The sequence below is a fragment of the Camarhynchus parvulus genome, unplaced genomic scaffold, assembly GCF_901933205.1.
Source record: "Camarhynchus parvulus unplaced genomic scaffold, STF_HiC, whole genome shotgun sequence".
In the NCBI taxonomy this organism is placed as follows: Eukaryota; Metazoa; Chordata; class Aves; order Passeriformes; family Thraupidae; genus Camarhynchus; species Camarhynchus parvulus.
The window spans coordinates 285,688-309,472 of record NW_022148292.1 but is presented as its reverse complement, the minus strand read 5'-3'; the positions used below and the strand labels follow the sequence as shown (position 1 = coordinate 309,472).

Genomic DNA, 23,785 nt, shown 5'->3' with positions numbered 1-23,785 from the left:
CAAACGCAGCGCTGGCCATGCAGCACATGGACCCCAAATCCATGACCCCAGACCTTTTATTCCCACCCCAAACCCATGTTCCTAAATCCCTTTTTCCCCACCCCAAATCCTTTATCCTCACCCCAAACCCGGGTTCCTAAATCCCCTTTTCTCACCCCAAATCCAGCCCTGGCCATGCAGCACATGGACCTGAAGCAGGTGAAGCTGGACACGGCCGTGGGCGAATCCTTTATCCCCCACCCCAAATCCTTTATCCTCCACCCCAAATCCTTTATCCTCACCCCAAACCCGGGTTCCTAAATCCCCTTTTCTCACCCCAAACCCAGCGCTGGCCATGCAGCACATGGACCTGAAGCAGGTGGAGCTGGACTCGGCCGTGGATGAATCCTTTATCCCCCACCCCAAATCCTTTATTCTCACCCCAAATCCCTTATCCTCACCCCAAATCCTTTATCCTCACCCCAATCCCATGACCCCAAATCCTTATCCGGGTTCCTAAATCCCCTTTTCTCGCCCCATTTTCAGCGCTGGCCATGCAGCACATGGACCTGAAGCAGGTGGAGCTGGACTCGGCCGTGGCCAAGGTGGACGAGCTCTCCTCCGCCAGCTCGAGTCCCTCTTGCCAGGACGGGGCCCGGACCCCCCACAGTGAGCCCCCGAATTGTTTTTTTGGGGGGATATTTTTTGGGGGGTGGGGGGATTTTGGGGAGGGGTCTCGGGGACCAAATCGCCAAGCCCGTTTAACCCCTTGGTGCCCAGGAGCAGAGCAGCCCCGGCCGGAGCCGCTCGAGCCGCCGCAGCCTCCTAGGGGGGCGCTGGAATTGGGGGGTCTCGGGGGACCCTTGGACCCCCCCCCCATTTCCTGGGCGGGGGCGGAACGCCCCCTCCCCCGCCCAAGGTGCTGGCCGTGCCCAGCCCCGGCGGGGGAGGGGCGGAGAGCCCCCCACGGCCCCCCTCCTGCGGCCCTTGGAGCTGCTGGGGGGCTCGGGGGTCCCGGGGCGTACGAGAGAGGCCCCCCCGCACGAGGTGCAGGCGCTGTACCCGTCCCTGGCGGCCCCCGGAACGTTCCGGACACAGGGTGAGATAAGGGGGATAAAGGGGGGGACATGGGGAGATAAAGGGGGGATAAGGGGGGGGATATGGGGGGAGAGAGGGGACATGGGGGATAAAGGGGGCGACATGGGGGGATAAAGGGGGGACATGGGGAGATAAAGGGGGGATATGAGGGGGATAAGGGGATGATAAGGGGGGTATAAAGGGGGGGATAAAGGGGGGGACATGGGACAGGGGGGGACATGGGGAGATAAAGGGGGGATAAGGGGGGACATGGGGGAGAGAGAGGGGGACATGGGGAGACAAAGGGGGGGATAAAGGGCGACATGGGGGGATAAAGGGGACAAGGGGGTATAAAGGGGGAAAGGGGGATAAGGGGGGATAAAGGGGGGATAAGGGGACAAGGGGGGTATAAAGGGGGGATAAGGGGGGGGATATGGGGGGAGGGGGATAAGGGGGGTATAAAGGGGGGGGATAAAGGGGGGGACATGGGGAGATAAAGGGGGGGACATGGAGGGGACAGAGAGGGGATTAGGGGGGGACAAGGGAGGACAGAACGGGGATAAAGGGGGGGGACATTGAGGAGACATTGAGGGACAGAGGAGGGATAAAGGGGGGGACATGGGGGGGACAGAGAGGGGATAAGGGGGGGACACTGAGTGGGACATGGGGGAGATAAGGGGAGGACATGGCGGAGATAAGGGGGGGACAGAGAGGGGGACATGGGGGGGACATGGGGGCATAAGGGGGGGACATGGGGGGGACAGAGAGGGGATAAGGGGGGGACACTGAGTGGGACATGGGGTTGATAAGGGGGGGACAGAGGAGGGATAAAGGGGGGGACATGGGGGGGACCCTGAGGGGACGCAGCGGACGGAGGAGCTGGTCTGTGCTGGGGGGGTCTGAGCCACCCGGGGCATCCCCGAACCATCCTGGGCTGTCCCCAGCGCTGTCCCCGTGTCCCCATCACCGTCACCGTGTCCCCAACCCTGTCCCCATGTCCCCAACCCCTCCTGTCTGTCCCCATCACTGTCCCTGGGGTGTCCCCAGTGCTGTCCCCAATCCTGTCCCCACCACTGTCCCCGTGTCCCCACCGCTGTCCCCATGCCTCCATCACTGTCCCTGGGGTGTCCCCATCACTGTCCCTGGGATGTCCCCATCACTGTCCCCATGTCCCCAACCCTGCCCCCGTGTCCCCATCACTGTCCCTGGGGTGTCCCCATTGCCGTCCCCGTGTCCCCAAGCCCTCCAGTCTGTCCCCATCACTGTCCCTGGGGTGTCCCCAGCGCTGTCCCCGTGTCCCCAATCCTGTCCCCACCGCTGTCCCCGTGTCCCCATTGCCGTCCCTGTGTCCCCAACCCCTCACAGGCTGTCCCCATCACTGTCCCTGGGGTGTCCCCATCACTGTCCCCATGTCCCCAACCCTGTCCCCGTCTCCCCAACCCCTCCTGTCTGTCCCCATCACTGTCCCTAGGGTGTCCCCAGCGCTGTCCCCGTGTCCCCATCACTGTCCCTGGGGTGTCACCATTGCCATCCCCGTGTCCCCATCACTGTCCCCGTGTCCCCATCACTGTCCCCGTGTCCCCAAGCCCTCCAGTCTGTCCCCATCACTGTCCCTGGGGTGTCCCCATTGCTGTCCCCATCACTGTCCCCTTGTCCCCATCACTGTCCCTGGGGTGTCCCCATCACTGTCCCTGGGGTGTCTCCATCACTGTCCCTGGGGTGTCCCCATCACTGTCCCTGGGGTGTCCCCATCACTGTCCCCTTGTCCCCATCACTGTCCCTGGGGTGTCTCCATCACTGTCCCTGGGGTGTCCCCATCACTGTCCCCTTGTCCCCATCACTGTCCCTGGGGTGTCCCCATCACTGTCCCTGGGGTGTCCCCATTGCTGTCCCCATCACTGTCCCGTGTCCCCATCACTGTCCCCGTGTCCCCAACCCTGTCCCTGGGCTGTCCCCATCACTGTCCCCGTGTCCCCATTGCCGTCCCCATGTCCCCAACCCTGTCCCCGTGTCCCCAACCCTGTCCCTGGGCTGTCCCCATCACTGTCCCTGGGGTGTCCCCATCACTGTCCCCTTGTCCCCATCACTGTCCCCGTGTCCCCATCACTGTCCCTGGGGTGTCCCCATCACTGTCCCCTTGTCCCCATCACTGTCCCCGTGTCCCCATCACTGTCCCTGGGGTGTCCCCATCACTGTCCCTGGGGTGTCCCCATCACTGTCCCTGGGGTGTCCCCATTGCTGTCCCCATCACTGTCCCCGTGTCCCCATCACTGTCCCTGGGGTGTCCCCATTGCTGTCCCCATCACTGTCCCCGTGTCCCCAACCCTGTCCCCGTGTCCCCATCACTGTCCCCGTGTCCCCAACCCTGTCCCCGTGTCCCCATCACTGTCCCCGTGTCCCCATCACTGTCCCTGGGGTGTCCCCATCACTGTCCCCGTGTCCCCATCACTGTCCCTGGGATGTCCCCATCACTGTCCCCATGTCCCCATTGCTGTCCCCGTGTCCCCATCACTGTCCCTGGGGTGTCCCCATCACTGTCCCTGGGGTGTCCCCATTGCTGTCCCCATCACTGTCCCCGTGTCCCCATCACTGTCCCCGTGTCCCCCCCCCCCAGATGACCTCGGCATCAAGCGGCGGCCGCAGAAAAGTTGGAACGAGTCCGACCTGGACGTGGCCTACGAGAAAAAACCGGGGGGCTACGACCGTGAGAGGGGGGCTGGGGGGGCTGGGGACATCGGGGGACATCGGGGAGGGGGGCACCTGATGGCGCTTGTGGGGGTTTGTGGGGCTTTTTTGGGGGGTTTGGGGCTTTTTTTGGGGGGAGAATCTGGCACTTTTTTTTAATTTTAATTTGAAGGGGGAATTCTAGCTAAAATCCTCAAAAAAAACCAACAACAACAACAACAACAAAAAAGTGATTTAATCACCCCAAAAAGCGCTAAAATCACCCCAAAAAGCACTAAAATACTCAAAACCAAGCGCTAAAATTCCTCTAAAAAGTGTTAAATCCTCAAAATCAAGCGCTAAAATTCCTCCAAAAGTGCTAAAATCCTCAAAATCGAGCGCTAAAATTCCTCTAAAAAGTGTTAAATCCTCAAAACCGAGCGCTAAAATTCCTCCAAAAGTGCTAAAATCCTCAAAATCGAGCGCTAAAATTCCTCTAAAAAGTGCCAAAATCCTCAAAATCGAGCGCTAAAATTCCTCCAAAAGTGTCAAAATAGTATCAAAAAGTGCTAAAATCCTCAAAATCGAGCCCTAATATTCCTCCAAAAAGTGCTAAAATCTTCAAAATCGAGCGCTAAAATTCCTCAAAAAAGTGCTAAAATCCTCAAAATCAAGCGCTAAAATTCCTCCAAAAAGTGTTAAATCCTCAAAATTGAGCGCTAAAATTCCTCAAAAAGTGCCAAAATAATATCAGAAAGTGCTAAAATCTTTAAAACCGAGCGCTAAAATCCTCAAAACCGAGCCCTAAAATTCCTCCAAAAGCGCCAAAATCATATCAGAAAGTGCTAAAATCCTCAAATCCGAGCCCTAAAATTCCTCCAAAAAGCGCTAAAATCCTCAAAACCGAGCGCTAAAATTCCTCCAAAAAGTGTTAAATCCTCAAAATCGAGCGCTAAAATTCCTCCAAAAGTGTCAAAATAATATCAAAAAGTGCTAAAATCTTTAAAATCGAGCGCTAAAATTCCTCCAAAAAGTGCCAAAATAATATCAGAAAGTGCTAAAATCCTCAAAATCAAGCGCTAAAATTCCTCCAAAAGTGCTAAAATCCTCAAAACCGAGCCCTAAAATTCCTCCAAAAGCGCCAAAATCATATCAGAAAGTGCTAAAATCCTCAAATCCGAGCCCTAAAATTCCTCCAAAAAGCGCTAAAATCCTCAAAACCGAGCGCTAAAATTCCTCCAAAAAGTGTTAAATCCTCAAAATCGAGCGCTAAAATGCCTCAAAAAGTGCCAAAATAATATCAAAAAGTGCTAAAATCCTCAAAATCGAGCGCTAAAATTCCTCAAAAAGCGCCAAAATCATATCAAAAAGTGCCAAAATCCTCAAAATCGAGCGCTAATATTCCTCAAAAAAGTGCTAAAATCCTCAAATCCGAGCCCTAAAATTCCTCCAAAAAGTGTTAAATCCTCAAAATCGAGCGCTAAAATTCCTCAAAAAGTGCCAAAATAATTTCAAAAAGTGCTAAAATCCTCAAAATCAAATGCTAAAATTCCTCAAAAAGCGCTAAAATCCTCAAAATCGAGTGTTAAAATTCCTCAAAAAGTGCCAAAATAATTTCAAAAAGTGCTAAAATCCTCAAAACCGAGCGCTAAAATTCCTCCAAAAGCGCTAAAATCTTCAAAATCGAGCCCTAAAATTCCTCCAAAAGCGCCAAAATCATATCAGAAAGTGCTAAAATCCTCAAATCCGAGCCCTAAAATTCCTCCAAAAAGCGCTAAAATCTTCAAAATCGAGCGCTAAAATTCCTCCAAAAAGTGCTAAAGTCCCCAAAACCGAGCGCTAAAATTCCTCCAAAAGCGCCAAAATCATTTCAAAAAGTGCTAAAATCCTCAAAATCGAGCCCTAAAATTCCTCAAAAAAGTCCTAAAATCTTCAAAATCGAGCCCTAAAATTCCTCCAAAAGTGCCAAAATAGTATCAAAAAGTGCTAAAATCTTTAAAATCGAGCGCTAAAATTCCTCCAAAAAGTGCCAAAATAATATCAAAAAGTGCTTAAATCCTCAAAATCAAATGCTAAAATTCCTCAAAAAGCGCTAAAATCCTCAAAACCGAGCGCTAAAATTCCTCCAAAAAGCGCTAAAATCCTCAAAATCGAGTGCTAAAATTCCTCAAAAAGCGCCAAAATAATATCAAAAAGTGCCAAAATCCTCAAAATCGAGCGCTAAAATTCCTCCAAAAAGTGCTAAAATCTTCAAAATCAAGCGCTAAAATTCCTCTAAAAAGTGTTAAATCCTCAAAACCGAGTGCTAAAATTCCTCAAAAAGTGCCAAAATAATATCAGAAAGTGCTAAAATCCTCAAAATCAAATGCTAAAATTCCTCAAAAAGCGCTAAAATCCTCAAAATCAAGCGCTAAAATTCCTCAAAAAGCGCCAAAATAGTATCAAAAAGTGCTAAAATCCTGAAAATCAAACGCTAAAATTCCTCCAAAAGCGCCAAAACCATATCAAAAAGTGCTAAAATCCTCAAAACCGAGCGCTAAAATTCCTCCAAAAAGCGCTAAAATCTTCAAAATCGAGCCCTAAAATTCCTCCAAAAGCGCCAAAATCATATCAGAAAGTGCTAAAATCCTCAAATCCGAGCCCTAAAATTCCTCCAAAAAGCGCTAAAATCTTCAAAAATCGAGCGCTAAAATTCCTCCAAAAAGTGCTAAAGTCCCCAAAACCGAGCGCTAAAATTCCTCCAAAAGCGCCAAAATCATTTCAAAAAGTGCTAAAATCCTCAAAATCGAGCCCTAAAATTCCTCAAAAAGTCCTAAAATCTTCAAAATCGAGCCCTAAAATTCCTCCAAAAAGTGCTAAAATCTTCAAAATCGAGCGCTAAAATTCCTCCAAAAAGCGCTAAAATCCCCAAAACCGAGCGCTAAAATTCCTCCAAAAAGCGCTAAAATCTTCAAAATCGAGCCCTAAAATTCCTCCAAAAGCGCCAAAATCATATCAGAAAGTGCTAAAATCCTCAAATCCGAGCCCTAAAATTCCTCCAAAAAGCGCTAAAATCTTCAAAATCGAGCGCTAAAATTCCTCCAAAAAGTGCTAAAGTCCCCAAAACCGAGCGCTAAAATTCCTCCAAAAGCGCCAAAATCATTTCAAAAAGTGCTAAAATCCTCAAAATCGAGCCCTAAAATTCCTCAAAAAAGTCCTAAAATCTTCAAAATCGAGCCCTAAAATTCCTCCAAAAAGTGCTAAAATCTTCAAAATCGAGCGCTAAAATTCCTCCAAAAAGCGCTAAAATCCCCAAAACCGAGCGCTAAAATTCCTCCAAAAAGCGCTAAAATCCCCAAAATCGAGTGCTAAAATTCCTCAAAAAGTGCCAAAATAATTTCAAAAAGTGCTAAAATCCTCAAAACCGAGCGCTAAAATTCCTCCAAAAAGCGCTAAAATCCCCAAAACCGAGCGCTAAAATTCCTCCCAAAGCGCCCAAATCATATCCAAAAGTGCCGAAATCAGCCCCAAAGCCGCTGAATCGCCCCAGTGACCTCCGTGTCCCCCCCAGGGACCCCCGAGCCCCACGGCCGCCCCTCGCTGGGGCTCTGGAGGGAATCCAGCCTCGACTCCGGCAAGGTGAGCCCCATTTGGGGGCTGGGGGGCCCAACCTTAAACCCCCCCTCAAAAAACAAAAAAAGCCCAAAAAAAGTAACGGTTTTAACCCATTTTTACCCATTTTAAACCCATTTTTAACCCTTTTCACCCCCATTTTTAACCCCATTTTAACCCTTTCAAAACCCCATTTTTAACCCTTTTCACCCCCATTTTTAACCCCATTTTAACCCTTTCAAAACCCCATTTTTAACCCTTTTCACCCCCATTTTTAACCCCATTTTAACCCTTTCAAAACCCCATTTTTAACCCTTTTAAAACCCCATTTTTAACCCCATTTTAACCCCCATTTTTAACGCTTTTAACTACTTCCAAAACCCCGTTTTTAACATCATTTTAACCCTTTCAAAACCCCATTTTTAACCCCATTTTAACCCTTTTAACTCCCATTTTAACCCTTTTAAAACCCCATTTTAACCTTTTTAAAACCCCATTTTAACCCTTTTAACCCCCATTTTTAACCCCATTTTAACCCTTTCAAAACCCCATTTTTAACCCTTTTCACCCCCATTTTTAACCCCATTTTAACCCTTTTAAAACCCCATTTTAACCCTTTTCGTACTCCATTTTTAACCCTTGTAAAACCCCATTTTAATCTTTTTAAAATCCCTTTTCAACCCTTTTAAAACCCCATTTTAACCCCATTTTAACCCTTTCAAAACCCCATTTTTAACCCCATTTTAACCCTTTCAAAACCCCATTTTTAACCCCTTTTTAACCCTTTAAACCCCCATTTTTAACCATTTTAAAACCCCATTTTAACCCCATTTTTATCCCTTTTAACCCCCATTTTTAACCCCATTTTAACCCTTTCAAAACCCCATTTTTAACCCCATTTTAACCCTTTCAAAACCCCATTTTTAACCCCTTTTTAACCCTTTAAACCCCCATTTTTAACCATTTTAAAACCCCATTTTAACCCCATTTTTATCCCTTTTAAACCCAATTTTTAACCCTTTTAAACCCCAATTTTAACGCTTTTAAAACCCCATTTTTAACCCCATTTTAACCCTTTTAAAACCCCATTTTTAACCCTTTTCAAACCCCATTTTAATCTTTTTAAAACCCCATTTTCAACCCTTTCAAAACCCCATTTTTAACCCCATTTTTAACCCTTTTAAAACCCCATTTTTAACCCTTTAAACCCCATTTTAACCCCATTTTAACCCTTTCAAAACCCCATTTTAACCCTTTCAAAACCCCATTTTTAACCCTTTCAAAACCCCATTTTTAACCCCTTTTTAACCCTTTAAACCCCCATTTTTAACCATTTTAAAACCCCATTTTAACCCCATTTTTATCCCTTTTAAACCCCATTTTTAACCCATTTTTAACCCTTTTAAAACCCCGTTTTTAACCCTTTTAACCCCCATTTTTAACCCCATTTTAACCCTTTCAAAACCCCATTCTTAACCCTTTCAAAACCCCATTTGAACCCCGTTTTTAACCCTTTAAAACCCCGTTTTTAACCCTTTTCGTTCTCTTTTAACCCTTGTAAAACCCCATTTTAATCTTTTTAAAATCCCTTTTCAACCCTTTTAAAACCCCATTTTAACCCTTTTAACCCCCATTTTTAACCCCATTTTAACCCTTTTAACCCCCATTTTTAACCCTTTTAAAACCCAATTTTAACGCTTTTAAAACCCCATTTTTAACCCATTTTTAACCCTTTTAAAACACCTTTTCAACCCTTTCAAAATCCCATTTTTAACCCTTTCAAACCCCATTTTTAACCCTTTCAAAACCCCATTTTTAACCCTTTTAAAACCCCTTTTTAACCCTTTCAAAACCCCATTTTTAACCCTTTTAAAACCCCATTTTAACCCTTTTAAAACCCCCATTTTTAACCCTTTCAAAACCCCATTTTTAACCCTTTCAAAACCCCTTTTTAACCCTTTAAAACCCCATTTTTAACCCTTTAACCCCATTTTAACCCCATTTTAACCCTTTCAAAACCCCATTTTAACCCTTTCAATACCCCATTTTAACCCCTTTTTAACCCTTTAAACCCCCATTTTTAACCATTTTAAAACCCCATTTTAACCCCATTTTTATCCCTTTTAAACCCCATTTTTAACCCATTTTTAACCCTTTTAAAACCCAATTTTAACGCTTTTAAAACCCCATTTTTAACCCCTTTTTAACCCTTTCAAAACCCATTTTAACCCTTTCAAAACCCCATTTTTAACCCTTTCAAAACCCCTTTTTAACCCTTTCAAAACCCCATTTTTAACCCTTTAAAACCCCATTTTTAACCCTTTAAAACCCCATTTTTAACCCCATTTTAACCCTTTCAAAACCCCATTTTTAACCCTTTCAAAAACCCCTTTTTAACCCTTTCAAAACCCCTTTTTAACCCTTTCAAAACCCCATTTTTAACCCTTTAAAACCCCATTTTTAACCCCATTTTAACCCTTTCAAAACCCCATTTTTAACCCTTTCAAAATGCCATTTTTAACCCTTTCAAAACCCCTTTTTAACCCTTTAAAACCCCATTTTTAACCCTTTAAACCCCATTTTAAACCCCATTTTAACCCTTTCAAAACCCCATTTTTAACCCTTTCAAAACCCCATTTTTAACCCTTTCAACACCCCATTTTTAACCCTTTTAAAACCCCATTTTTAACCCTTTTAAAACCCCATTTCAACCCCATTTTTAACCCTTTCAAAACCCCATTTTAACCCTTTCAAAGCCCCATTTTTAACCCCATTTTTAACCCTATTAACCCCGGTTTTCAACCCCGTTTTTAACCCTTTCCAGGACGGCTCCTTCGGCGCTCACAGCGCCACCCTGCCGCGCAATTACAAGCCGTCCGCCCTGGAGCGGCGGCCGGACGGGGGGGCCCCGCCGCTGTTCCGCTCGCCGCCGCTGTCGCGGACGCTGCCGCGGGGGTGGCAGCCGGGCCCGGGCCAGCAGCCGGTGTCGCGCATCCCGGTGCCCCCGCCCCGGCCGCCAGACCCCCCGCCACAAGCCGCTGCCCCTCTCCATGATCTTCCGGCTGCAGAACGCCTTCTGGGAGCAGGGGGCCCAGGGGGATCAGCCCCCTCGCCGGGGGGCTCAGCGCCCCCCCAGCGGCGGGGGCGGGGGGCGCGCGGGGGTCGCCCAAAGCTGCCGGCGCTGCCCGCGGGGGCCGTCCGGAGCGGCTGGGGGGAAGGTGAGAGGGGTTTGGGGGGTAAAAGGGGGATTTGGGGGGCTGGGGGGTAGATAGGGGATTTGGGGGGTAAAAAGGGGATTTGGGGGTAAAGGGGATTTTGGGGGTAAAAGGGGATTTGGGGGTAAAAGGGGATTTGGGGGGCTGGGGTGGGGTAAATAGGGGATTTTGGGGGGGGTAAAAGGGGATTGGGGGCGGGGGGGTAAAAAGGGGTTTGGGGGTAAAAAGGGGGATTTGGGGGGTAAAAAGGGGATTTGGGGGGCTGGGGGGTAAATAGGGGATTTGGGGGGTAAAAAGGGGATTTTGGGGGGTAAAAGGGGGATTTGGGGGGCTGGGGGGGTAAATAGGGGATTTGGGGGGTAAAAAGGGGATTTGGGAGGTAAAAGGGGGATTTGGGGGGGCTGGGGGGGTAAATAGGGGATTTGGGGGGGGGTAAAAAGGGGATTTGGGGGGTAAAGGGGGGATTTGGGGGGCTGGGGGGGTAAAAAGGGGATTTGGGGGGGGTAAAAGGGATTTGGGAGGTAAAGGGGGATTTGGGGGGCTGGGGGTAAAAAGGGGATTTGGGGGGTAAAAAGGGGATTTGGGAGGTAAAAGGGGGATTTGGGGGGGCTGGGGGGTAAAAGGGGATTTGGGGGGTAAAATGGGGGTTTGGGGGGTAAAATGGGGATTTTGGGGGGGTAAAAGGGGGATTTGGGGGGGGCTGGGGGGGTAAATAGGGGATTTGGGGGGGAAAAGGGGATTTGGGGGGTTAGGGAGGTAAAAAGGGGATTTGGTGGGGTAAAAAGGGGATTTGGGGGGTTTGGGGGGTAAATAGGGGATTTGGAGGGGTATGGGGGGGTAAAAAGTGGGTTTGGGGGGGTTGGGGGGGTAAAAGGGGATTTGGGGGGTAAAAAGGGGATTTGGGGGGATAAATAGGGGATTTTGGGGGGTAAAATGGGGATTTTGGGGGGTATGGAGGGGTAAAAAGGGGATTTGGGGGGATTGAAGGGGGATTTGGGGGTCTCGGGAGGGTAAAAAGGGGATTCTGCCCTTTGCCTTCAATTTGGGGAGGGGTCTGTGGGGATTCTGCCCTTCCCTCCCTCCCCAGTTCCGTGCTCTCCCCCTTTCCCTCTCCCCCAATTTCGGGGTCTCCCCCTTTCCCCCCTCCCCAATTCCACCCCCCTCACCCCCATTTCCCCCTCCCCAATTCCGTGCTCTCCCCCTTTCCCCCTCCCCAATTTCGTGCTCTCCCCCTTTCCCTCTCCCCAATTTCGGGGTCTCTCTCCCTTTCCCCCTCCCCAATTCTACCCCTCCCTCACCCCCATTTCCCCCTCCCCAATTTCGGGGTCTCTCCCCCTTTCCCCCTCCCCAATTCCGTGCTCTCCCCCTTTCCCTCTCCCCAATTTCGGGGTCTCTCTCCCTTTTTTTCCCCCCTCCCCAATTCCACCCCCCTCCACCCCCATTTCCCCTCCCCAATTTCGGGGTCTCTCCCCCTTTCCCCCTCCCCAATTCCGTGCTCTCCCCCTTTCCCTCTCCCCAATTTCGGGGTCTCTCCCCCTTTCCCCCCTCCCCAATTCCAGCCCCCCCTCACCCCCATTTCCCCCTCCCCAATTTCGGGGTCTCTCCCCCCTTTCCCCCCTCCCCAATTCCGTGCTCTCCCCTTCCCCCCTCCCCAATTTCGGGGTCTCCCCTTCCCCCTCCCCAATTCCACCCCTCCCTCACCCCCATTTCCCCTCCCCAATTTCGGGGTCTCTCCCCTTCCCCCCTCCCCAATTCCGTGCTCTCCCCCTTTCCCTCTCCCCAATTTCGGGTCTCTCCCCCTTTCCCCCCCCCCCAATTCCAGCCCCCCCTCACCCCCATTTCCCCCTCCCCAATTTCGGGGTCTCTCCCCCTTTCCCCCTCCCCAATTCCGTGCTCTCCCCCTTTCCCCCTCCCCAATTTCGGGGTCTCCCCCTTTCCCCCCCCCCCAATTCCACCCCCCCCTCACCCCATTTCCCCTCCCCAGCCCCCCCGCCCCGCGCCCCCCGACCCTCCGGAGCCCGAGGCGGAGCTGGAGCGGCTCCTGCGCTGCTCGGACGCCGAGGGAGCCCCGGAGGGTCCCCCGAGGACCCCCGGAGGGTCCCCCGAGGCGCCCCCGGCGCGGCCGCTGAGCCCCACGCGGCTGCAGCCGCTGCTGCCCCCCGAGGCGCGGCGGGTGCCCGAGTTCCAGGAGGTCGCGCGGGTCCTGGCGGAGATGCCGCGGCCGCTGAAGCGCCGGGGCTCCATGGAGCAGAGCCCCGGGCCCGCCGCCGCCCCGGCGCGCACCCGCCACTACCGGCAGCTGATCCCGCGCCTGCTGCACCGGCCGGGCACGGCCGCGACACCGGGGGAAGGTGGCGGGGAGGTGGCGCTGCCGCTGTCGCCTCCTCCTCCCTCCTCCTCCTCCTCCTCCTCCTCCTCCTCCTGAGGAGGGCTCGGCCCCGGCGGCACCGGCGGCGGCGCTCGGGGGCGCGGGGCAGGTGCCGGTGAGTGGGGACGGGAGGGGCGTGGGGCGGTGGCCTTGGCACTGTGGGACCCCCCCCCCCCAAAGTGTCCCTGTCACTCTGGGACCCTCCCCAGGTGTCACACGGAGTCCCTGTCCCTTACAGACCCTGCCCCAGTGTCCCTGTCACCCTGGGACCCCCGAGATGTCACTGTCACTCTGGGACCCCTCCCCAGTGTCATTGTCACTCTGGGACCCTCCCGAGATGTCACACGGAGTCCCTGTCCCTTACAGACCCTGCCCCAGTGTCCCTGTCACTCTGGGACCCCTCCCCAGTGTCATTGTCCCTCTGAGACCCTCGAGGTGTCATTGTCCCCTGGAATGCCCCAAGGGTGTCCTCCGTGTCCCCAAGGTCCCCGGGGTGGTGTCCCCAGTGTCGGGGGCTGTCCTGGGGTGATGTCCCCAAGGTCCAGGTTGATGTCCCCAATGTGCGGGATGATGTCCCCAAGGTCTGGGGCTGTCCCAGGGTGATGTCCCCAGTGTCCGGGGTGATGTCCCCAAGGGCCCGGGTGATGTCCCCAATGTCCAGGGCTGTCCCAGGGTGGTGTCCCCCTGTCCGTTCCCTCCCATCGGATATCCCCACTGGGCTGGGGTGATGCCCCAGTGCCGTCCCCCGGGGGCTGTCCCGGGGTGATGTCCCCAATGTCCGGGGTGATGTCTCCGTGTCCCCTGACCCCGGCCGGGACGGGCCCTGGCCCTGACCCCCTGCGTCCGCCCGCCCGGGGCGCGGGTGCGGCTGAACCCGCTGGTGCTGCTGCTGGACGCGGCCCTGACCGGGGAGCTGGACGTGGTGCAGCAGGCGGTGGCGGAGGTGACAATGGGGACACTGGGGACACTGGGGACAGTGGGGACACTGGGGGACAGGGGACACTGGGGGGACAGGGGACACTGGGGACATCTGGGGAGGGTCAGTGGGAGCTGGACGTGGTGCAGCAGGCGGTGGCGGAGGTGACAATGGGGACACTGGGGGGACACTGGGGACAGTGGGGACACTGGGGGGACAGGGGACACTGGGGACAGGGGACACTGGGGACACTGGGGGGACAGGGGACACTGGGGACACTGGGGGGCAGTGGGAGCTGGACGTGGTGCAGCAGGCGGTGGCAGAGGTGACAACGGGGACACCGGGGGGACAGTGGGGACACCGGGGGACAGGGGACACTGGGGACACTGGGGGGCAGTGGGAGCTGGACGTGGTGCAGCAGGCGGTGGCGGAGGTGACAACGGGGACAGTGGGGGGGCAGTGGGGACACTGGGGACAGGTGGGGATGGTGGGGACAGCGGGGCTGGGTGACAGCAGCAGGGACATCGGGGCTGTCCCAGGGGTGTCCCTGGGTGGCAGTGAGGGGACAGGTGGGGACAGGGGGTGGCAGTGAGGGGACAGCAGGGACAATGGGGGGTGGCAGTGAGGGGACAGGTGGGGATGGTGGGGCGGGGGCGAGTGAGGGGACAGGGCCGCTGTCCCCAGCGGTGTCCCTGGGTGGCAGCGAGGCCCAGGAGGACGAGGGTATCAGTGCGGGGACAGGTGGGACAGGGGGGCCACTGAGGGGCCAGCAGGGATGCGTGGAGTTGCGTGACGGGCGCGACAATGGGGTGGCAGTAGGGACAGCTCGGGACAGCGGTGGCGGTGAGGGACATGGGGACAGTGGGGACATGGGGGGACAATGGGGGGGGCCGTGGGGGACAGGTGGGGACAATGGGGACAGTGGGGGACAGTGGGGGACAATGGGGGCGTGGGGGACATGGGAGGTGGGGACAGGGGGCGACAGCCACGGCTGGTGAGGAACATGGGGACAGTGGGGACATGGGGGGACATGGGGACAGTGGGGACAGTGGGGACAATGGGGACATGGGGACAGTGGGGACAGTGGGGACATGGGGACAATGGGGACAATGGGGACATGGGGGGACAATGGGGACAGTGGGGACAATGGGGACAGTGGGGGGACATGGGGACAGTGGGGGACACAAGGACAGTGGGGACATGGGGACAATGGGGACATGGGGACAATGGGGACAGTGGGGACAATGGGGACATGGGGACATGGGGGGACCATGGGGGGACATGGGGACAGTGGGGACAAAGGGGACATGGGGACAATGGGAGGACAATGGGGACAATGGGGACATGAGGACAATGGGGACAATGGGGACATAGGGACAGTGGGGACAGTGGGGACAATGGAGACAATGGGGAACAATGGGGACCCTGGCGACAAGGGGATGGTGAGACAGGGGCCTGGGGGGACAATGGGGGGACAATGGGGACAGAGGGGGACACAGTGGGGACATGGGGACAATGGGGGAACAGGACCCCGACAGCCGGAATGGTGAGACACCCTGGGGACAATGGGGACAGTGGGGGACACAGAGGGGACATGGGGGACAGGGACTTGGAGGGTGGGACTTGGGGTGGTCCCTCAACTTTTGGGGTGCAACACGCAAATTTTGGGGTCCCTAAATGACCCCTCCCCAATTTAGGACCCCCCTGCGCTGTGTGTCCCCAATGAACCCCAAACCCTCAGTGACCCCAAAACCCCCTAAACATCCCCAAACCCTTGGTGACCCCAAAAACCCCCAAAGCCTCAGCGACCCCAAAACCACCCAAATATCCCCAAACCCTTGGTGACCCCAAAAACCCCAAAAACCCAAAAACCCCAAACCCTCAGTGACCCCAAAACCCCCTGAACATCCCCAAACCCTTGGTGACCCCAAAACCCCCAAAGCCTCAGCGACCCCAAAACCCCCTGAACATCCCCAAACCCTTGGTGACCCCCAAACCCCCAAAGCCTCAGTGACCCCAAAACCCCTGAACATCCCCAAACCCTTTGTGACCCCAAAAACCCCAAAGCCTCAGCGACCCCAAAACCACCCAAATATCCCCAAACCCTTGGTGACCCCAATGAACCCCAAAGCCTCAGTGACCCCAAAACCACCCAAACCCTCAGTGACCCCAAAACCCCCTGAACATCCTCAAACCCTTGGTGACCCCAAAAACCCCAAACCCTTCATGCCCCCCAAAAACCACCCCAAACATCCCCAAACCGCTTTGGGTGCCCCCCAACTTTGAACCCCAAAGCCTCAGTGACCGCAAAACCCCCAAGCCCTCAGCGACCCCAAAACCCCCTGAACATCCTCATACCCTTGGTGACCCCAAAAACCACAAACCCTTCATTCCCCACAAACGAGCTGCAATTACACCCCATAACTGAACAACCGCTTTTGGGGGTGGTCCCCCCAAACTTTTCCGGCTAACTCACTGATTGTACGGGGAGTTTGGGAGGGACCCTGGGCGGCACTGGGGCGGCCTCGGCGACTGGGGATGTGGGGTTTATGGGTGGCTCTGGGGCGTTACGGGGCCGCCATCTTCGCCACCACGGCCAGCGACGGCAGCCTGGCGGTGGAGAAATGCGACCCGTACCGCGAGGGCTACGCCGACTGCTCCAGCTACCTCACTGGTCTGTACTGGGAGCACTGGGAGGGACTGGGAGGGACTGGGAGTGATGGGAGGGACTGGGGATGTGGGGTTTATGGGGTTTATGGGGTTTATGGGATTTGTGGGGTTTATGGGGTTTATGGGGTTTACGGTGCGACCCGTACCGCGAGGGCTACGCCGACTGCTCCAGCTACCTCACTGGTCTGGGAGCACTGGGGTACTGGGAGGACTGGGAGCACTGGGGGATGGGGGACTGGGGATGTGGGGTTTATGGGGTATGGGGGTGTGGGGTTTATGGGGTTTATGGGGTTTACGGTGCGACCCGTACCACGAGGGCTACACCGACTGCTCCAGCTGCCTCACTGGTGCGTACTGGGAGCACTGGGAGGGACTGGGAGTGATGGGAGGGACTGGGGATGTGGGGTTTATGGGGTTTATGGGGTTTACGGTGCGACCCGTACCGCGAGGGCTACGCCGACTGCTCCAGCTACCTCACTGGTGTGTACTGGGAGCACTGGGAGGGACTGGGAGTGATGGGAGGTGGGGTATATGGGGTTTGTGGGGTTTATGGGGTTTGTGGGGTTTATGGGGTTTATGGGGTTTATGGGGTTTGTGGGGTTTGTGGGGTTTATGGGGTTTATGGGGTTTACGGTGCGACCCGTACCACGAGGGCTACGCCGACTGCTCCAGCTACCTCACTGGTGCGTACTGGGAGCACTGGGAGGGACTGGGAGCACTGGGAGGGACTGGGAGCACTGGGAGCACTGGGAGGGGTACTGGGATGGGGACTGGGAGTGGGATGGGTTTAGGGTACTGGGGATGTGGGGTTTATGGGGTTTATGGGGTTTATGGGGTTTATGGGGTTTTGGGGTTTTATGGGGTTTATGGGGTTTTGGGGTTGGGGTTTACGGAGTGCGATCGGCACCGCAAGGGCTACGCCGACTGCTCCAGCTACCTCACTGGTCTGTACTGGGAGCACTGGGAGCACTGGGGAGGTGGGGGATTGTGGGGTTTATGGGGTTATTGTGGGGTTTGTGGGGTTTATGGGGTTTATGGGGTTTACGGTGCACCATGCGCGAGGGCTACACCGACTGCTCCAGCTACCTCACTGGTGTGTACTGGGAGCACTGGGAGGGATGAGTGGGAGGTTGGGGATGTGGGGGTTTTTGGGGTTTTATGGGGTTTTTATTTGGGGTTTGATTGGGGTTTGGGTTTTGGGGGGTTTTGGGGTGTTTAGCAGAGGTGGAGCGGCGCGTGCTCACACGGATTGGGGAGTGTAGATTTTGTGTTTGCTCTAGTATCACTGTGTTGGGAGCACTTTTGGTATGGGATTGGGAGCATTTGGGAGCACTGGGAGGGACGGGCGTGATGGGAGGGATTGAGGATAGGGACATGGGGTTTGTGGGGTTTTATGGGTTTGGTTTTGGGGGATTTGTTGTGGGGTTATGGGGTTTATGGGGTTTATGGGGTTTATGGGGGTTTGTGGGGTTTTTGGGGTTTTGTGGATGTTTGGGTTTATGGGGTGTTGGGGGGTTTTGGGGTACAATTTGGTTTTGGGGTAACATTTTGGATTTTGGGGTAACATTTGGGTTTGGGCTGTCCCCACCGAGTACCGCATGGGTGTGTGACGGGGATTTGGGAGTTGGTATTTGGGGGGTACTGGATTGGGGGGGGGATATTTGGGGATTTTTGGGGTTTCTATGGATGTTTTTGGGTACTAGTGCGGTTTGGAGGTTTCAGGGAGGTTTTGGGGTAACATTTTGATTTTTTGGTTGAGGGGGTGGTTTTGGGTTTTGGGGTAACATTTTGGGTTTTGGGGCTTTCGGGTTTAGGGTGTCCCCGCAGAGGTGGAGCAGGGCATGGGCGTGCTGAACAGCAGGGATATTGGGGATATTGAAGATATTTGGTTTTATGGATTTTTTGGGTTCGGGGTGGTTTGTGGTGTCGGGGGCAGTTTTGGGGTAACAATCTCGGTTTTGGGGTAACATTTTGGTTTTGGGCTTTTGGTTTGTCCCCCAAGAGGGGAGCAGGCATGGGCGACAGTGGTGGATGGGGATTGGGGATATTTATATTGGTTTTGTCTATGTGATGATGTTGGGGGTTTTGGGGTAACAATCTCGGTTTTGGGGTAACATTTTGGGTTTGGGCTGTCCCCGCAGAGGTGGAGCAGGGCATGGGTGCTCAACAGTGGCGTGGTGTCGTTGGGGTGGTGGATATTTGGGATTTTGTAGTGTATGATGTTGGGGCGGTTTTGGGTGACAAGGTTTGGGGTAACATTCAGGTTTTGGTGAACATTTTGGGGTTTGGGGTGATTGTAGATAGTTGGGGATATTGGGGTTTCTATGGGTGTTTTTGGGTTGGGGATGTTTGTGGGATTTTGGGGAATTTGGGATTTCTGTCAATGATTTGGGGTTTTGGGGTAACATTTGGGTTTTGGGGTAACATTTCGTGTTTGGGGTGTCCCCGCAGAGGTGGAGCAGGGCATGGGTGTGCTGAACAGCGGGGATATTGAGGATATTGAAGATATTTGGGTTTCTATGGATGTTTTTGGGTTTGGGGGTGGTTTGTGGGTCTCGGGGCAGTTTTGGGGTAACAATCTCGGTTTTGGGGTAACAATCTTGGTTTTGGGGTAACATTTTGGATTTTGGGGTAACATTTCGGGTTTGGGCTGTCCCCACAGAGGTGGAGCAGGGCATGGGTGTGCTGAACAGTGGGGATTTGGGGAGATTGTAGATATTTGGGGATATTTGGGTTTCTATGGGTGTTTTTGGGTTCGGGGGTGGTTTGTGGGTTTTGGGGCGGTTTTGGGGTAACATTTCGGGTTTTGGGGTAACATTTTCGGGTTTGGGGTGTCCCCACAGAGGTGGAGCAGGGCATGGGCGTGCTCAACAGCGGCGTGGTGTCGATTGGGGATATTTGGGGATATTTGTGGATATTTGGGATTTCTGTCAATGTGATGATGTTGGGGCGGTTTTGGGGTAACATTTCGGGTTTTGGGGTAACATTTTGGGGTTTGGGCTGTCCCCGCAGAGGTGGAGCAGGGCATGGGCGTGCTCAACAGTGGCGTGGTGTCGATTGGGGATATTTGTGGATATTTGGGATTTCTGTCAATGTGATGATGTTGGGGCGGTTTTGGGGTAACATTTCAGGTTTTGGGGTAACATTTCGGGTTTTGGGGTAACATTTTGGGGTTTGGGCTGTCCCCGCAGAGGTGGAGCAGGGCATGGGCGTGCTCAACAGCGGCGTGGTGTCGATTGGGGATATTTGGGGATATTTGTGGATATTTGGGATTTCTGTCAACGTGAGGATGTTGGGGCAGTTTTGGGGTAACATTTTGGGTTTTGGGGTAACATTTTGGGGTTTGGGCTGTCCCCGCAGAGGTGGAGCAGGGCATGGGCATGCTCAACAGCAGGGATATTGAGGATATTGAAGATATTTGGGTTTCTATGGATGTTTTTGGGTTCGGGGGTGGTTTGTGGGTCTCGGGGCGGTTTTGGGGTAACAATCTTGGTTTTGGGGTAACATTTTGGGTTTTGGGGTAACATTTGGGTTTGGGCTGTCCCCGCAGAGGTGGAGCAGGGCATGGGCGTGCTCAACAGTGGGGATTTGGGGAGATTGTAGATATTTGGAGATATTTGGGTTTCTATGGGTGTTTTTGGGTTCGGGGGTGGTTTGTGGGTCTCGGGGCGGTTTTGGGGTAACAATCTCGGTTTTGGGGTAACATTTCGGGTTTTGGGGTAACATTTTGGGGTTTGGGGTGTCCCCACAGAGGTGGAGCAGGGCATGGGCGTGCTCAACAGCGGCGTGGTGTCGATTGGGGATATTTGGGGATATTTGTGGATATTTGGGATTTCTGTCAATGTGATGATGTTGGGGCGGTTTTGGGGTAACATTTTGGGTTTTGGGGTAACATTTTGGGGTTTGGGCTGTCCCCGCAGAGGTGGAGCAGGGCATGGGCGTGCTCAACAGCGGCGTGGTGTACGCGCTCTGGGATTACAGCGCCGAGTTCGGCGACGAGCTGTCGTTCCGCGAGGGCGAGCCGGTGACCGTGCTGCGCCGCGAGGCCCCCGAGGAGCTCGACTGGTGGTGGGGGTCCCTCTACGGGCACGAGGGATACGTGCCCGCAACTACTTCGGGGTGAGGAGGGGTCCCGGGGGTCCCTGGGGTCAGCTGAGGGGGGTGGGGTGTTTGGGGAGGGGTCTTGGGGGGTAAATCCATTGGGGAGGGGTCTTAGAGGGAGTTAAATCCATTGGGGAGGTGTCCCATAGAGATAAAGGGTTTGGGGAGGGGTCCTATAGAGGATAAATCCATTGGGGAGGGGTCTCATAGGGGAAAAATGCACTGGGGAGGGGTCCTATAGGGGAAAAATCCATTGGGGAGGGGTCCTGTAGGGCATAAAGGGTTTGGGGAGGGTCCCTGGGGTCAGCTGAGGGGAGTGGGGTATTTGGGGAGGGGTCTTGGGGGGGTAAATCCATAGGGGAGGGGTCTGAAAGGGCATAAAGGGTTTGGGGAGGGGTCTCATAGGGGATAAATCCATAGGGGAGGGGTCTTAGAGGGAGTTAAATGCTTTGGGGAGGGGGTCCTGTAGGACATAAAGGGTTTGGGGAGGGGTCTTAGAGGGAGTTAAATCCATTGGGGAGGGGTCCCATAGAGATAAAGGGTTTGGGGAGGGGTCCTATAGGGGATAAATCCATTGGGGAGGGGTCTTAAGAAGGCACAAAGGGTTTGGGGAGGGTCCCAAGGGTCACTTGAGGGGGTTGGGGTATTTGGGGAGGGGTCCCATAGGGGTTAAAGCCATTGGGGAGGGGTCTGAACGGGCATAAAGGGTTTGGGGAGGGTCCCTGGGGTCACCTGAGGGGATTGGGGTATTTGGGGAGGGGTCTCAAAGGGGATAAATCCATTGGGGAGGGGTCCTGTGGGGTTATTTGGGGAGGGGTCCTACAGGATCATTTGGGGAGCGGTATTTTTGGGGGGATTGAGGATTTTTGGGGAGGTTGGTTGTTTTTTGGGGGGGTTGAGGGGTTTTTTTTGGGATTGGGGGTATTTTGGGGTTTAGTTTTATTTTTTGGGGTTGGGGGTTTTTTTTGGGGGGGGGTTTGGGGATTGGGTTTTATTTTTGGGGGTCGGGGGCTTTTTTTGGTGATTGGGATTTATTATTTATGATTTTTTGGGTGCGTGGGTTTTTTTGGGGTTTTTTTTTTGGGGATTGGGATTTTTTGGGGTTGGTTTTATTTTTGGGGGTCAGGTTTTATTTTTGGGGTTGGGATTATTTTGGGATTTTTTGGGGGGGTTTTGGTTTTATTTTTGGGGTTGGGGTTATTTTGGGATTAGGATTTTTTGGAGTTGGGGTTTTCTTGGGGATTGGGCTTTTTTGGGGTTTATGTGGTTTAGTTGGGGGCTTTTGGTGATGATTTATTATTTATATTTTTGGGGTTGGGATTTTATTGGGGTTGGGTTTTTTTGGGTGCGTGGGTTTTTTGGGGTTTTGGGGATTGGATTTTTTGGGGTTGGTTTTATTTTTGGGGGTCAGGTTTTATTTTTGGGGTTGGGATTATTTTGGGATTAGGTTTTTTTGGGGTTTTGGTTTTATTTTTGGGGTTGGGATTATTTTGGGATTAGGATTTTTTGGAGTTGGGGTTTTCTTGGGGATTGGGCTTTTTGGGGTTTATGTGGGTTTTATTTTTTGGGTTTGGGGGCTTTTTTTGGTGATTCGGATTTATTATTTATAATTTTTTGGGGTTGGGGTTTTTTTGGGGTTGGGTTTTTTTGGGTGTGTGGGTTTTTTGGGGGTTTTTTTGGGATTGGGATTTTTTGGGGTTGGTTTTATTTTTGGGGGTCAGGTTTTATTTTTGGGGTTGGGATTATTTTGGGATTAGGTTTTTTTGGGGTTTTGGTTTTATTTTTGGGGTTGGGATTATTTTGGGATTAGGATTTTTTTGGAGTTGGGGTTTTCTTGGGGATTGGGCTTTTTTGGGGTTTATGTGGGTTTTATTTTTTGGGTTTGGGGGCTTTTTTTGGTGATTCGGATTTATTATTTATGATTTTTTGGGGTTTGGGTTTGGGGTTGGTTTTTTTTGGGGTTGGTTTTTGTTTTGGGGATTGATTTTTGGGGTTGGTATTTTGGGGGTTTGGTATTTTGGGTTGGGATTATTGGTTTTTTGGGGGTTTTGGAATTATTATTAATTTGGAGTTGTTTTTTGGGGATTGGGTTTTGGTATGTGGGTTATTTTTGGGTTTGGGGGCTTTTTGGTGATTCCGATTTATTATTTATAATTTTTGGGGTTGGGGTTTTTTGGGGTTGGGGGGTGTTTGGGGGTTTGGGGATTGTTGGGGTTGGTTTTTGGGGGTAGGATTTTTGGGGTTGGGATTATTTTGGGATTAGTTTTTTTGGGGTTTTGGTTTTATTTTTGGGGTTGGGATTATTTTGGGATTTTTTGGGGGGGTTTTGGTTTTATTTTTGGGGTTGGGATTATTTTGGGATTAGGTTTTTGGGTTGGGGTTTTCTTGGGGATTGGGCTTTTTGGGGTTTATGTGGGTTTTTTTTTGGGGTTTGGGGGCTTTTTGGTTGGATTTATTATTTATGATTTTTTGGGGTTGGGGGTTTTTTGGGGTTGGGATTTTTTTGGGGTTGGGTTTTTTTGGGTGTGTAGGTTTTTGGGGTTTTTGGGGGGATTGGGATTTTTTGGGTTTGGTTTTATTTTTGGGGTTGGGATTTTTTTGGGGTTGGGTTTTTTTGGGTGTGTGGGTTTTTGGGGTTTTTTTGGGGGATTGGGATTTTTTGGGTTTGGTTTTATTTTTGGGGTTGGGGGTTTTTTTAGATATTTGGGTTTTTTTGGTTTTTTTTGGGGGGGGGTTGGGTTCTTTTGGGATTGGGATTTTTTTGGGACCGAGCTTTTTGGTTTGGTTTTTTTGGGGTGGGGGTCTCACCTCCCTTCCCCCCCCCCCAGCTCTTCCCGAGGGTTCGGCCACAGAAGAAGAAAATCTGAGGGGGGGTCCCAGACCCCGCCCCCAAATTGGGACACGCCCCCTTTGCTGTCCCCTCCCCCCCACCGTGGTGTCCCCTCCCCCTTTTTTTCCTTTTTTTTGGGATTTTTTGGGAATAAAAACCTTTGGATGCTCCTGAGGGGTTTTTTTGTCTTTTTTTTTTTGGGGGGGGGGACAAATTTGGGGACACTTGGGGGGGGTTGAGGGGACACATGAGGTGACACCGGTACCAAAGCAGAATTTATTGATGGGGACCCCAAAATTCCCCAAAACCTCCCCAAAATCACCCCAAAACCTTCCCCAAAATCCCCCCCCAAAAACCCCCAAAATCCTTCCCCA

The 23,785-nt window shown here is 52.7% G+C and overlaps 1 protein-coding gene across 1 annotated transcript; it reads left to right on the top strand.

The window, feature by feature from the left end:
* Nucleotides 1-525: 525 nt before the first annotated feature.
* Nucleotides 526-23,448, top strand: LOC115916480 (relA-associated inhibitor-like; the record flags this gene model as incomplete). The annotated part of the gene is given in 11 exon segments (XM_030970216.1): nucleotides 526-648; nucleotides 899-1,078; nucleotides 3,671-3,760; nucleotides 7,271-7,338; nucleotides 10,136-10,329; nucleotides 10,331-10,529; nucleotides 12,511-12,909; nucleotides 16,310-16,484; nucleotides 20,401-20,583; nucleotides 20,586-20,599; nucleotides 23,410-23,448. Coding segments are annotated over 11 exon segments (1,664 nt in total), but the record flags the coding sequence as incomplete, so codon positions are not given.
* Nucleotides 23,449-23,785: the final 337 nt, after the last annotated feature.